The sequence below is a fragment of the Silurus aristotelis genome (genome assembly GCF_946808225.1).
Source record: "Silurus aristotelis genome assembly, chromosome: 11".
NCBI lineage: Eukaryota > Metazoa > Chordata > Actinopteri > Siluriformes > Siluridae > Silurus > Silurus aristotelis.
In genome coordinates this window covers 19,365,349-19,379,665 of record NC_139584.1, presented here as the reverse complement: position 1 = coordinate 19,379,665, position 14,317 = coordinate 19,365,349, and the positions used below count along the sequence as shown (strand labels likewise).

The following is a 14,317-nucleotide window of genomic DNA, read 5'->3' as shown; positions in this document are numbered from 1 at the left end:
GATCACTGATTGCCTGCTGGACAAAACCTAGGTTGTACGGTTGGGATACTGCTTGTCTGAGCACCGACTGAGCAGCATTGGTGCACCCCATCTACTTCTTTAAAGGGCCACAATCTTCATGAGGTGGTACACGACTAGAGCTGGTGCAACCTCAGGGTGCCTCAGAATGAGTAGAGAAAGAGAATCAGTGGTGAGGAATTATCGTAGCTGCTGTTCATAATATCAACAAGCACAAGTTGATAATGTGCATGTGATCAGATGTACTAGAGCACAAGGTTATGATATGTGTTATGTGTAGGCCTTGCTAAAAAGATACCTCTTTAATCTGCACTTAAACTGGGAGAGTGTGTCTGAGCCCCGACCTACATTGGCCGAGAAGTGCAAAACACATTAACAAATCTGAAAACAATAACAAATGCAAAAACAAAAACAAAACAACAAGTCCGAAAACAAATTAACAAATCCGAAAACACAACGACAAAATTCAGACAAACCGGAAAAGGTAGATATAGTTGGTGAATGGAAACTTACCGATCATTGGACGAGACACCGGTCATTCACCCGTATATCTTGAATGACAGGTGTCTCGTCCAATGATCTGTAAGTTTCTATTCACAAACTATACCTACCTTTTCCGGTTTGTCTGAATTGTTGCACAAAACACATTAACAAATCCAAAAACACAATGACAATTCAAACGACAACCGGAAAAGGTAGGTCTAGTTTGTGAATGAAAACTTACTGATCATTGGACGAGACACCTGTGATTCAAAATATACAGGAAGTATGAAATCTCATAACTTTGTTTCTTGTACATGTGTAAAGTTTACTTTAAACTTTTTTTATTATTTCGATTAGTGCACCTTTAAATATAAAAAATAACAGAAGTAAACATTGGCAAGGAGAAGATGAAAATAATTCAAAGCTACTTTGAGGAAGGACATTCATATGCAGTGATGTTGGTTATACTGGAGTATATCATGACATAAAGATTAGTTATTACACTTTTACACATACAGTGCCTTGCGAAAGTATTCGGAACCCTTCAACTTTGCACTGTGATAGTCTCAGAGGTCCGTTTAAAGCGCTGAGAGCATCATGAAGAACAAGGAACACACCAGGCAGGTCCGAGATACTGTTGTGGAAAAGTTTAAAGCCAGATTTGGATACAAAAAGATTTCCCAAGCTTTAAACATCCCAAGGAGCACTGTGCAAGCGATAATATTGAAATGGAAGGAGTATCAGACCACTGCGAATCTACCAAGACCTGGCCGTCCCTCTAAACTTTCAGCTTATACAAGGAGAAGACTGATCAGAGATGCAGCCAAGAGGCCCATGATCACTCTGGATGAACTGCAGAGATCTACAGCTGAGGTGGGAGACTCTGTCCATAGGACAACAATCAGTCATATACTGCACAAATCTGGCCTTTATGGAAGAGTGGCAAGAAGAAAGCCATTTCTTAAAGATATCCATAAAAAGTGTCATTTAAAGTTTGCCACAAGCCACCTGGGAGACACACCAAACATGTGGAAGAAGGTGCTCTGGTCAGATGAAACCAAAATCGAACTTTTTGGCAACAATGCAAAATGTTATGTTTGGCGTAAAAGCAACACAGCTCATCACCCTAAACACACCATCCCCACTGTCAAACATGGTGGTGGCAGCATCATGGTTTGGGCCTGCTTTTCTTCAGCAGGGACAGGGAAGATGGGTAAAATTGATGGGAAGATGGATGGAGCCAAATACAGGACCATTCTGGAAGAAAACCTGATAGAGTCTGCAAAAGACCTGAGACTGGGACGGAGATTCGTCTTCCAACAAGACAATGATCCAAAACATAAAGCAAAATCTACAATGGAATGGTTCACAAATAAACATATCCAGGTGTTAGAATGGCCAAGTCAAAGTCCAGACCTGAATCCAATCGAGAATCTGTGGAAAGAACTGAAAACTGCTGTTCACAAATGCTCTCCATCCAACCTCACTGAGCTCGAGCTGTTTTGTAAGGAGGAATGGGCAAAACTTTCAGTCTCTCGATGTGCAAAACTGAAATAGACATACCCCAAGCGACTTACAGCTGTAATCGCAGCAAGAGGTGGCGCTACAAAGTATTAACTTAAGGGGGCTGAATAAATTTGCACGCCCAATTTTTCAGTTTTTTATTTGTTAAAAAGGTTTGAAATATCCAATAAATTTCGTTCCACTTCATGATTGTGTCCCACTTGTTGTTGATTCTTCACAAAAAATTACAGTTTTATATCTTTATGTTTGAAGCCTGAAATGTGGCAAAAGGTCGCAAAGTTCAAGGGGGCCGAATACTTTCGCAAGGCACTGTATGTTTCCCCTACCGCAGACTGTTACTTCAGACGCTTTATGGTCTGATATCCATAGCTTTACCCAAAGGTTCCCCATCTAAGTAATTTCACTGTGAAGGACATTATCTTTGGACTTGTAATGAACAATAACAAAGATGACTTTCTTGTTAATAATATACTTCTGATGGGAAAACTTTATATACAAAATTTAAATACTTAAAAGTGAAACCAGCATTTTTTTTTATAATGAGTTTCTTTCTTTCACAAAAGCCCTAAAAGTGATTAAAAAGAAAAATGCAATGAATCTTTTGTCCTTTATATAAAAATATGATTTACAGAATAATCCATAGCCCTGTTTATTTTTTTACTTACATTTTATTATTATTATTATAAATTGTATTTATTTATCTATTTTTTCCCTCTTTACCGTAAATATATGTGTATATATTTGTATTTTCATGCATGTTCTGTGTATTATAATGTAAATTGTACCTGTTGTTGCCATGTTGTTTGTATATGGTTAATTACTTAAAAAATCATAAAGAAAAAAAGAAAAAAAAAAGACTGTTGTACTTCCTGTATATTTTGAATGACAGGTGTCTCGTCCAATGATAGGTAAGTTTCCATTCACCAACTATACCTACCTTTTCCGGTTTGTCTGAATTTTGTAGTTGTGTTTTCGGATTTGTTAATGTGTTTTCGGATTTGTTAATTTGTTTTTTGGATTTGTTAATTTGTTTTCTGATGTGTTAATTTGTTTTTGGATTTGTTAATTTGTTTTCCGATTTGTTGTTTTGTTTTTGAATTTATTAATTTGTTTTTGAATTTGTTCATTTGTTTTTGGATTTGTTATTTTGTTTTCGGATTTGTTAATGTGTTTTGCACTTCTTGGCCACCGAACCGAACACTGTTAGGAAGACTATTCCACAGTTTAGGAGCTAAATGTGGCGTACAGACGCTGCCTCGGCCACGCCTGTGCCATGGCATCCAGACCTAGAGGGGCTGGGGGAGTCAGGGACAACAATAGGGGACAGTGCAATGCTTCTTACGACACAAACAGGTCCACCTGGGCTTCGCTAAATTTCTCCCAGATTTGCGCCAACACACGAGGATGGAGCCGCCATTCTCCGGGTCTCAACTGGCACGGTATATGTGCTGCTCTCAAGGAGAGGAGCTTCCGTTGGGCCCACAGGAGGATCTGGCATGCCAACCTGTACAGGGGGCATGAACGCAGACCCCCCTGGTGGTTAATGTACGAGACCACCAAGGTGTTGTTCGAACAAATTAGCACATTGTGACCTGTGAGGTCTGGGAGAAAAAGCTTTAGAGCCAGAAGAAATGCCAGCATCTCTAGGCAAATGATGTGTTATAGTAGATAGGGCCCTTCCTATAGACCTTGGGTGGAGCGGCTACTTATAACCACTCCCCACCCCGTAAGGGACGCATCTGTCGTAAGCATTATGCAACAACTGGGGACTACCAACACGGGGCCTAGAGATAGGAACCCAGGATCCCTCCAAACATCTAAGGCACGTAGGGCTCACCACATGACCTTGATCGTACAGAGGGGATTCACCTTCCATGAGAACCCTTGGGTCCTGACCCACCATTGAAGGGGTCTCATGTACAGGAGGCTAATTGTAATCACAATGGATGCTGCTGCCATAAGTCTTAGCAGTCTTTTAAACTGCTTGACAGTGAGTCTCTGTCCGTTCTCTGACCTTCCTGATGGTCGTAAAGATGGACGCAATGTGGGCAGGAGAAAGCTGTGCGCGCATAGCAGTCGAATCCCATATGACACCTGGATAAGTGGTTCTCTGTAATGGAGAAAGTAAACTCTACTTGGGGTTTGGCCAAAACCTTCATGTGAACAAGAACGACATCTCAATGCCGGACCGCTAACTGATCTGATCCACACACTTCTTGATGGTGCGGGGTGATAGGGCAAGGCCAAACAGAGGAACCCGATATTGGTAAGCTTCGGCCCAGAAAGCGAACCTCAGGAACTTCCTGTAAGAAGGAATGATAGATACAAAAAAAGTATGCATCCTTTAGATCTACTGTGACAAACCAGTCCTCGGATCTAATCTGAGACACGACCTGCTTGAGGGTCAGCATTTTGAACTGGAGTCTCATTAGTGAGTGGTTCAGCTGACTTAGATCTAAAACAGGATGCAAGCCACCATGCTTTTTGGGAACTATGAAGTACCGGCTGTAGAACCCAGACTCTCTGTCTGATGGAGAGACAACCTTGATGGCCTCCTTTCTCAAGAAAGTGCTTACTTCCTGTTCTATGAACAGAGCCTGCTCGGTTCCCACCAGGGTAGGACAAACCCTGTCAAAACAAGGCAGGCGAGACCTGAAATTACTCGTATAGCCTCGCTCTACAGTGTGCAGGACCCACCAAGACACGTCTGGCAGAGCTTTCCAGGATGCCAGGGAGTCTTTTAGGGGTATCAGTCTCTCGAGACCAACCTCCGGTATGTCTAGAGCTGGGGCTACCCCCTGATGCAGCTCTAGTGGCCTCAAAGAAGGCAGCGAGTCCTCCTAAAAATCTCTATAGAACACTATAGAATACCATTCAGAATGTGTTCATGGAGCTTGGGTCTGGATGCAATCAAAATGTACTTTCCCTTAAAAACAAACTGTTATAATTAAATTTGGAACGATGTTGTGACATAATGTTGTGACACCAACAAAGACAGTTTAAAAACCAAATACAGTTTAAATACCAAATCTTTGTTGTTAATGCACTTATTATGTCCTTTCATTTAAAAACAAAGAGTTGTTGGTGAACAATTATTAACCAATATTTTTAGTTGTTCAAATATTATGAATAGATTTTTTTTTGTTTGTTTACACAATTGGTTATTCAGTTGTAAAAAATTAGAACATTAAAACAAAATTGTGGTTGTTATTTAGTTGATTTAAAGTGTAAATTGCAGGGCCATTTTCATCTGAATGTAAACAAATTATGTGTGATGTTATCTTGCTTATCTATTGTTTTCAATTGAAATAAACTGAGAAAGAAATGTTTGTGTTTGCATTTGTAAATAGATATACAATGCTTTTAAAAAAGGACAATTTGGTGACTTGTATTTCTTAATTTTGCAAATAACTATTTCATCCAGTAAACAGAAAAAAAACGAATTACTCAAAAACAGTAATTGTTTCTTCAGTTGCTGTAACAAGCATAGTTTATTTTATTTTATTTATTTTAGAAGAATAAGAGAATCATAATTGGATGAACAAACAAATGTAGGTTGTTAACAAAGTAGTGTTACTTAAAAGAACTACAAATCTATTGTTTAGACAAGTCAAAGGTCTTACCGCATCAGGTTGACTTGTTTTTTATGTTTTCTTAACAGTTTATTTATTTATCTCTCTGTCAACCTAGGGACTTCGACTGTGACTGCTCACAAGGCCCCTTTGAGGTTCTAAATAGGTTGAATGAGTGCTCCCTTTCTAAAGCCTCTACCATATTATATATACAATTTTCATATTTTTTATTACAGGGTTTTTTCAAAATGACAGTATCATGTGCACTATTACAAAAGAGGATGATGTTACCACTAGGGGTCTTCACTACAAAATTAATCAAGAAGGGTTCAGAATTGTGCGAGTGTGTGCTTAGATGTGTATGTACACTTTGGGTGTTTACTTACCTACAGTAGCTGTGGCTGCCAAGACCAAGCTCTCTGGCATCTGACCTCCAGGCTGTGTAAAACTTGGGGTAGATTGCAGGTGAATCCCATGGCAGACACTTAGAGTTGCTTTTACTGACTGATTGAGTTCCTCTATATGTCTGACCTGATCCCCGTACACACTTCAGTTCAGGGTCTAAAAAATAACAATACTGTATTATGCAAGCATACCAGATACTCACTTTTGTTTATGGTTCCTGTTGCCACTGTCTTTGAGCCAATTTTGATTTGGCATACACATTTTTATTTAGATAAAATTCTGTATTTGGATCCTTACTCTGGTTATGTGTCTCTTTATAGACTTTGTCTATAGTAACTAATACATTATCTCAAACATTGTAAGTAGTAATCATTCTGATCATTTTTAATGATGAACTCTTAATTGATCTCATCGTAACTGCAACTTCATATATCTTTAGCAATATAATTTATTGATTATCAATGTTTTGCTAACAATTAACTAATATTGCACTGTTCAGACCTTCCCCAGAAATCTTCTAACTTATAGAACTAGAAATGTTTACATTTAGACATAATAATCCCAATTTAGCTATGTCTTTTGCAAAATAAGCTTAACATGAAAGCAAATGCAATATAATTTAAAGAAGATTTTTTATTTCATCATGGCCAAATAGCTCAAGTTTGGTCAGCTAGACTGTATTAGCTTGCATTATTATGATAATATTATAATAATAAAGTAATGGTATATGGTTTGGGACATGACCAAAACTCAAAGCTGTAATTATCCAAGCTAATCTAAAACTATTTTGTGAATGAAAACATATGTCTATATGTCCCATACCATATACCATTACTATATTATTATAATATTATTATATTATATACAACAGCACACGATTTGTACTATTGTTATTTTAGCCTTTTGCATAAAATGGGGTTTGAGACATCTCTGAATGTTTTATTAAAATGCATTACTTTGCTTTTACAATGTAAAATAATTTTATCTTGGATTTAACGCACTTTTGTGAAGCTTGCTCTTACCTACTAAGTACTTACCTACTTTTAATGGCACAACGTTCTAATTAAACACTTATTGGACACATAGACAAAATAAATGTGTGTACATTGTATTAAAAGTCTACACACCAATGCTAAATTTGCATTTTTTTTCTCTGTAAAACCATTTAAAGCAAAAAGTGACAGATTTTTTTTTTTTTTTTTTTTACCTGTAATGTGATATAGCAACCAACAATTCAAATGAAGAACAACATTTGTTAAAAAGTGCAAACCCTTCTGCAATTTGTCATGTGGTTGTGCTCCAAATTGAGCAATTAATTGAACTCATGTTTAAAAATAATTTTCACATAATGGCGTTTTAATCAACAAAAACCTGCTTGAATAAGGGCATGTACACTTTTTATATCCACTGTGTGTGTTTTTGTCCCACCTGCTGTACAGTTCGGCATAGAACAGAATTCCCACTCAATCTGAGACTTTTTAAAAATATAGCACCATGGTCTGGAATCCCCATCTGGATTTCTAAAAAAACAAATTTTTTTTTGTTTTGTTTTTTTTTGTAAAAAACTGTAACAGGATTTTTTTGTTTGTTTGTTTGTTTGTTTGTCTGAGTACCTGCAGTAGTTATGATTACCCAGTCCAAGTATTCTTGTGTCTGGTTTCCTGGCTGTGAATTTTTTCCCTTTGAGTAATGTTGAGTTCCAATTGATACACCCAGCACTGGAGCTGGATATGCTCCAAGTACCACGATAATCAGATCCTTGCCCACTCACACAATTTTCATTCAAATCTAAAAAAAAAGAATAATGCTTTTTTGTGTGACAGTCATGTTACAGTGTTTTTGGCTCCAACTGGGATATGTTCTGTTCTTGTTTCTGTTTGTACTCAACTGATCTCGCATTGTTGTCCAGTAAAACCTGGAGGACACAGGCATATGAAGTCATTGGAGTACACAGCCTCCTTACATGTGCCACCATTGTAGCATCTGGATACATAGCAACCTGAGAGAGAGAGAGAGAGAGAGAGAAGAGAGAGAGAGAGAGAGAGAGAGAGAGAGAGAGAGAGAGAGAAAGAGAGAGAGAGAGAAGACAGAATATTAAAATAGAGGAAGAACAAATTACTCAACACTAAATTTAACAAGTGGGATATGGGCACATCCCCTTGACTCCAATGTCTTATTAAAAAAACAGCCTTTTCCACTCTGTTTGCCACACTTCTGTGTGGGTTGTGTGAGCCCCAACAACATTTTAACATCTCATGGACTGAATCGTCTGCCCTCACAATGCATATGCCACTGCCTACTTAGATAACAATCAGTTATAGTAATAACTGGCAGCAGCATTAACAACACCTAGGAGCGCTCCTGAGAACATTGAGGTGAGGGTGACTAACAGCAAAACTAAAAGTGTGCAATTGGGTGGGTGGACATAAGATATCTGGGCTTTTTCCATTTGTGTTACTGGCAGAGGTGTCCCCAAATTGATAAGACAACTGAGGCCTGTCCAGGACTAATGAAGGTGAGGAGTTTCTGGGGCTGGCTTGCTATTATCATAGGTTTCTTCCGATGTCAATTATTCTGATGTCACCAGCCCTCTGTCAGATCTTTCTATAAAGGGAGCAGCAGATCTAATCCAATACACAATTCATGCCATCAGGCTTCCACACAGAAAACAGCTAACCTCTGTGGCAGACCAATGTTGTATTTCCCTGAATTTTCTCTCACATTTTTTTACAGAGTGATGCATCGAACAAGAGGCTGGAGGGCATGTTGTCCCAGGTGGTGGAGGGGAGGAGTACCTCATGCTGTAAATTGTTGTAAAGCAATATCAAAAATGATTTAATGGCAATTAAATTGCCAGTCCTCACCCTATATTACTATGTGTTGGGACAGGCCTTTACTCTCTCTTTGAAATGCACCCCATAATAGCTCTATTACATGGAAAATACCAATTAGTGGCTCACTCGTTGGTGTCCTGGCACTTCAACCATTTAAGTTTGAGGTGGTTCTTGGACCTTGGGGTAGAAATGGCTGTGGCCAATTTTCTTTCATTTTCTTTCCCTGTAGTGAACCGGGTGGTGGGGCATGTAGCAGCAGGTGCGTGGCTGAGTATACTGGTGTGACACACCAGTATGTGATTAAACTAATGACTATCCTTTATAAAGGTTCACAAGAAAGATGATAAAAAAAGAGAATAGAGCCCTGAGTGATATAGCGAGAGATTCAGAGCTCATTTTGTGTATTTAACACTGGAAAGTGAAAGTAAATGTGTGGCTATGGCAAAATAAATCTGTTTTGTTGTTGGTTACACAGTTGGCTATCTCTTCTTTCTTCCTCGTGAGCCAGCAAACTCTCCACAAGGTGAAATAGGGATAAGTTTTTTGGTTAATAATTTAAATTCTTAATCTATTTTCTCTGTAAGGTTGCTCTGTGTCAATGCCTATTTCTAAAAGCAATATGCACTATAAAACTGTGTATAGGACTGTGTTCAATTTATGCTTCTTAAAATGTGTTTGTAATCTATATGTAATAACGTGTGTGTGTGTGTTTGTATATGTTTCACTCACTAGTTATAGGTATGTAGTGACAGCGTGCTCTTGCTCTTGAGGCACAGCGGCAATACTCAACTTTCTGGCCTCGCCATCGTAGCCAAGTTTCCCCTATCTCTCTGACTGCAGCTGAATCTGAGTCTACACAGCGGTCTGGGACAAAGAAAAATAGCAACATTTTATATATGTATATATATATATATATATATATATATATATATATATATATATATATATATATATATATACACACACACACACACACACACACACACACACACACACACGTAATTAAAAATAAATAAAAAATTAGAGTTCTGTTTACTATCAATTGTGTAACTTAATTGGACAACACATGTTGAGTTAATTTGTTTGTCCTACAAAGGCATTTTGGGGGAAAGGATAATAGAGAAAATACTGTCCAATAAAGGTTGACCGATTCACCGCTTTTGCTAAATAATCAGCACCAGTAGTTGATTGCTGGAACTATCAGGTAATAGCATTTATTAATTCCTGGGTCTGAGGGGGTCTGCTATAGAGACTGTCAGGGTGCGAATGAAACGAAGGCAGAAGCCGAAGTACGGCTCGCTCGGGTTTAATACAGAGAGTGAGGGAGAGAGATACACACAAGCACACGCGCACACACACACTCACGCGGAACCGGGGAAGGCCTGGAAGGACCTGAGGCGGGGCGACAGCCCAGGCGGAGCGCAGGAACCGGACGATGCCCATCCCGAAGACACGGGACGGAACCACGCCCCCAGCGGACGTCCGAAACAGCACGTAGCTCATTGCGAAGGCCATTAATGGAGCGAAACCACTGGTGAAGATTGAAGCCAGAACGAAGGCCGGATACGGAGAGACGCCTCCAGCGGTGACCGGGGACGGAGAGCTGCTTGTAGCAGAGACTGTAGGCATAGAGACGTCTTCAGCGGCGGCCGGAAGTGGAGAGACGTCTCCGGCATAGGACAGGGGCCAAGCTGCACCTGCAGCGAAGCCCAGAGGCTGATCGACCTCCACGGCAGAGACCCGAGACCGAGCGACACCCTCGGCGGCGATCAGGGGCGGATTGACGCCCACTGGGGAGGTCTGGCAAGTGTGATGTCCAGCACGGAGGACTCTCTCGCGGCCAGGCGGCGATACGACGTCCATCTTGCGGTCAGGTGGCGGCACAACGTCCCTTTCGCGGCCAGGCGGCGGTACGACGTCCCCTTTGCGGCCAGGCGGCGGTACGACGTCCCCTTCGCGGCCAGGCGGTGGTACGACGTCCCCTTTGCGGCCAGGCGGCGGTACGTCGTCCCCTTCTCGGCCAGGCTGCTGAAACTCTGGAGTGGAGCGCTCGTCGTAACTCTGGAGCGGAGCGGAGTGCTGGTCGTAACTCTGGAGCGGAGCGGAGTGCTGGTCGTAACTCTGGAGCGGAGCGGAGCGCTCGTGGAAACCCTGGGGCGGAGAGGAGCACTTGTGAGTGCCCCGGAGCGGGACAGAGCGCTTCTGAAAACCCTGGAGAAGAAAGGAGCTCTCCCGGAAACCCCGGAGCAGAAAGGAACTCTCCTGGAAACTCTGGAGCGGAACGGAGCTGTCCCGGAAACCCTGGAGCGGAAAGGAACTCTCCTGAAAACCCTGGAGTGGAAAGGAGCTGTCCTGAAAACTCTGGAGCAGAACAGAGCTTTCCCGGAAACCCTGGAGTAGAAAAGATCTCTCCTGGAAACTCTGAAGCAGAGAGTTGCTCTCGGGGACACACTGGAGCAGAGAGGTGCTCTCGGGGACACACTGGAGTGGAGAGGTGCTCTCGGGGACACACTGGAGCGGAGAGGAGCTCACCTGGAGGTCCTGGGGCGGAGCTGTGCTCTCTTGGAGGTCCTGGAGCAGGGTGAGGATCTCCTGGAGGTCCTGGGGCGAAGCGGTGCCTTCTTGGAGGGCCTGGAGCAGGGTCTGGAGCAGGGTGGTGATCCCCTGGAGGTCCTGGGACGGAGCGGAGCTCTTCGGGATAATCTGGTGTGGAACCGAGCTCTCTGAGAAACACTGGAGTGGATCCGTAGTGACCATCCCTAGTTCCCTGGTGAGAAGCCAGATAAACCGGGCGCATGAACCGAATTCGCCTCCAGTCGCGCTCCACAACTCACGGGCCAGAGAGAGGGATTCTCCAGACAGTAGAGAAATGTGGAGCGCAATTTTACCTGCTTCAGTGGGGTAAGAGGAGGAATAAAGGTCCATGTGTTCACCGACGCTCCGTATAAATCTGCCCCACTCAGCCCTGTTGCCGGAGAAGCGAGCCGTGAAATCCATGACGTCATCACTGGGGGAAAGGCGCTGCAGAGCATGACCCGTGTGAAACGGCAGCAAACTTCCATGTTTTCCCCGAGGCGGAGCTTGGTGGCTGTTTATCGCGGCAGAGCGAATCCTACCTCCAAAGTTCGGTTCGCGCCGGGACCACGGCGGTAATCCGATCATTTTCCTTCTCTCTCTCTTTTTTTTTTTTTTTTTTTATATACCTTTTCAGGGGTTCATTATTCTGTCAGGGTGCGAATGAAACGGAGGCGGAAGCCGAAGTACGGCTCGCTCGGGTTTAATACAGAGAGTGAGGAAGAGAGATACACACAAGCACATGCGCACACACACACACACACACACACACACACACACACACACACACACACACACACGGGGTGGAGTGATGATGAGCTTCAGGTGTGCATAGTTATGCCTGGAGCTCCAGAGAGAGCGGAGGCATGAGTGACAACGAGCTCCAGGTGTGCATGGTTATGCCTGGAGCGGAGGCATAAAAGCCACAAAAGGGGGCGTGGCAGGTGGATCCCTGACAGAGACCTGCATGGGATGGATTTTTCAGTCCATTGCTCATCTTCTCCACACTACGATGAGCCACCTGGACTGCAGAAAAGGGAAATATACAAAAATGCTGTTGGTGGACTACAGGTCAGCATTCAACACCATAATTTCCTCCACGCTCACCTCTAAGTTGGAGGTCCTGGGACTCAGCCTGCCGCTGTGTCAATGGATCTCCAACTTCCTGATAGACAGACCACAAGCCGTACGGGTGGGCAAACACACCTCATCCCCCCTCACCCTCAGCACTGGAGCTCCCCAGGGTTGTGTTCTAAACCCCCTGCTGTACTCACTGTACACATATGACTGTGTGGCTCACTTACAACTCCACCACCATCATCAAGTTGGCTGACAACACTGTTGTGGTGGGCCTGATCTCCAACAAAGATGAGACGGCCTACCTACAGTAGACTAAAAACCTGGAGATATGGTGCCAGGAGAACAATCTTCTACTGAACGTCAGCAAGACAAAGGAGTTGATAGTGGACTTCAGCACAAAGCAGAAGCCCTCATACCAACCGCTTAACATCAACTGGACCCCAGTGGAGAAAGTGGACGGTTTCCGGTACCTAGGTGTTTACTATACCTTTTTATACTTAAATGCCGGAGAGACGTAAAAATCATTTCACTGCATGTCGTACTCTGTATGTATGTGTGACAAATAAAATTTGCTTTGATTTGATTTGAAATTAATAAACGTTTAGTTTTATTTGAGTTTCACTGTTTTGTGTAAATGATGAACATGGACATGAACAAGGAACTTTTCAGACCATAGAACATCAATGGACACGCACTTTAGACATTTTGCCTTAGTGTGCTCTAGTAGTTTACCACGTATAAACCATGCGAGAGTTCGCTTCCGATCTTGTGCCTGTAAATTGTTTTATTGTTTTCTAGTCAATTCTTTTATATTTTTTAGGCAATTTTGCGGGAGTCCCACAAATGATTTTATTCTCCCGCAACCCGCACACACATGAGTATTTTACCACACACACTTTTTTTCAATTCAGTTGAAAAAAAACAAAATAAAATTTGGTCTTTTTGCACTCTTCAGCATATTTAAAATAGTGAGTCTCTGGCCACTATAGCCTCTTTGTGTTTGTGTTGTTGGCTGACAGGTGTGGAACCTGGTGTAGTCTTCTGCTGTTGTACCCCATCCACCTCTCTGAAGAGGATGTTTTTTTTTTTCACATCAAAAATCTCTAGAGACTAGAGATTAATGTGTGTGTAAAATTCAGGAAGATCACCAGTTTACTCAAAACTCAAACCAGCCTGTCAGGCACAATATCACAGTCTATAACAAAGACATAGAGATAGTATTTTTCTTTACACTCACGATTGATGCGAACAGTAACTGTAGTGTGTGTCTAGTTTTTATGGATAATTGCCTGAAAGAGCAGTTGTTCTCTTGCCTTTTCTGGAGAATGATACTGAACTCTGTTAGTCCTGCTAGTATCAATGTGATTTTCCTCTTTAGCACTGCTAAAGTTTTTTAGCTTTCATTTTCATGCGGTTGGCAGGTAAACTCTATAATTCCTCTAAAGTTTGCTCAGTAGATGAATTTACCTCTAACCCTTCAGCCAATGTTTCATTCGGCACCATCTGCTCTAAGAATTTATCTGGTCTATTTTGTGAGTGCCTCTATTCATCCATGCCACCCATATTCCCCCACTACACAACAAATATGACAAGTTTTTCGCATAATAATACATTTTAGAAAAATTGCTGGAAAATCTCATTACCTGTGCATATGTATTCAAAATGGTATGCAGGTAACTCAGCATCCTGGCAATTATACATGACTTAATAAACCAAAATTATTAGTGTTTCTTCTGATGGCCTACCGACATTTAAATAATCTAATTAAACAAAAAAGGTCTAATATAAGACCATTAGCAAGAATATTGTCTCAGTCCCAATTGATTA

At 41.8% G+C, this 14,317-nt stretch overlaps 1 protein-coding gene across 2 annotated transcripts in view; it reads right to left on the bottom strand.

Annotated features, from left to right (window-relative positions):
* Positions 1-14,317, bottom strand: part of plat (plasminogen activator, tissue) — a 38,167-nt gene that overhangs the window by 14,953 nt on the left and 8,897 nt on the right. For both annotated transcript variants that reach the window (XM_083554506.1, XM_083554507.1), the window contains exons 4-8: positions 9,566-9,700; positions 7,891-8,001; positions 7,616-7,790; positions 7,431-7,522; positions 5,984-6,158 (exon numbers count right to left, since the gene is read on the bottom strand). In XM_083554506.1, coding sequence (XP_083410632.1) covers positions 5,984-6,158; positions 7,431-7,522; positions 7,616-7,790; positions 7,891-8,001; positions 9,566-9,700 — 688 coding nt within the window. The remainder of the gene's footprint in view (positions 1-5,983; positions 6,159-7,430; positions 7,523-7,615; positions 7,791-7,890; positions 8,002-9,565; positions 9,701-14,317) is intronic.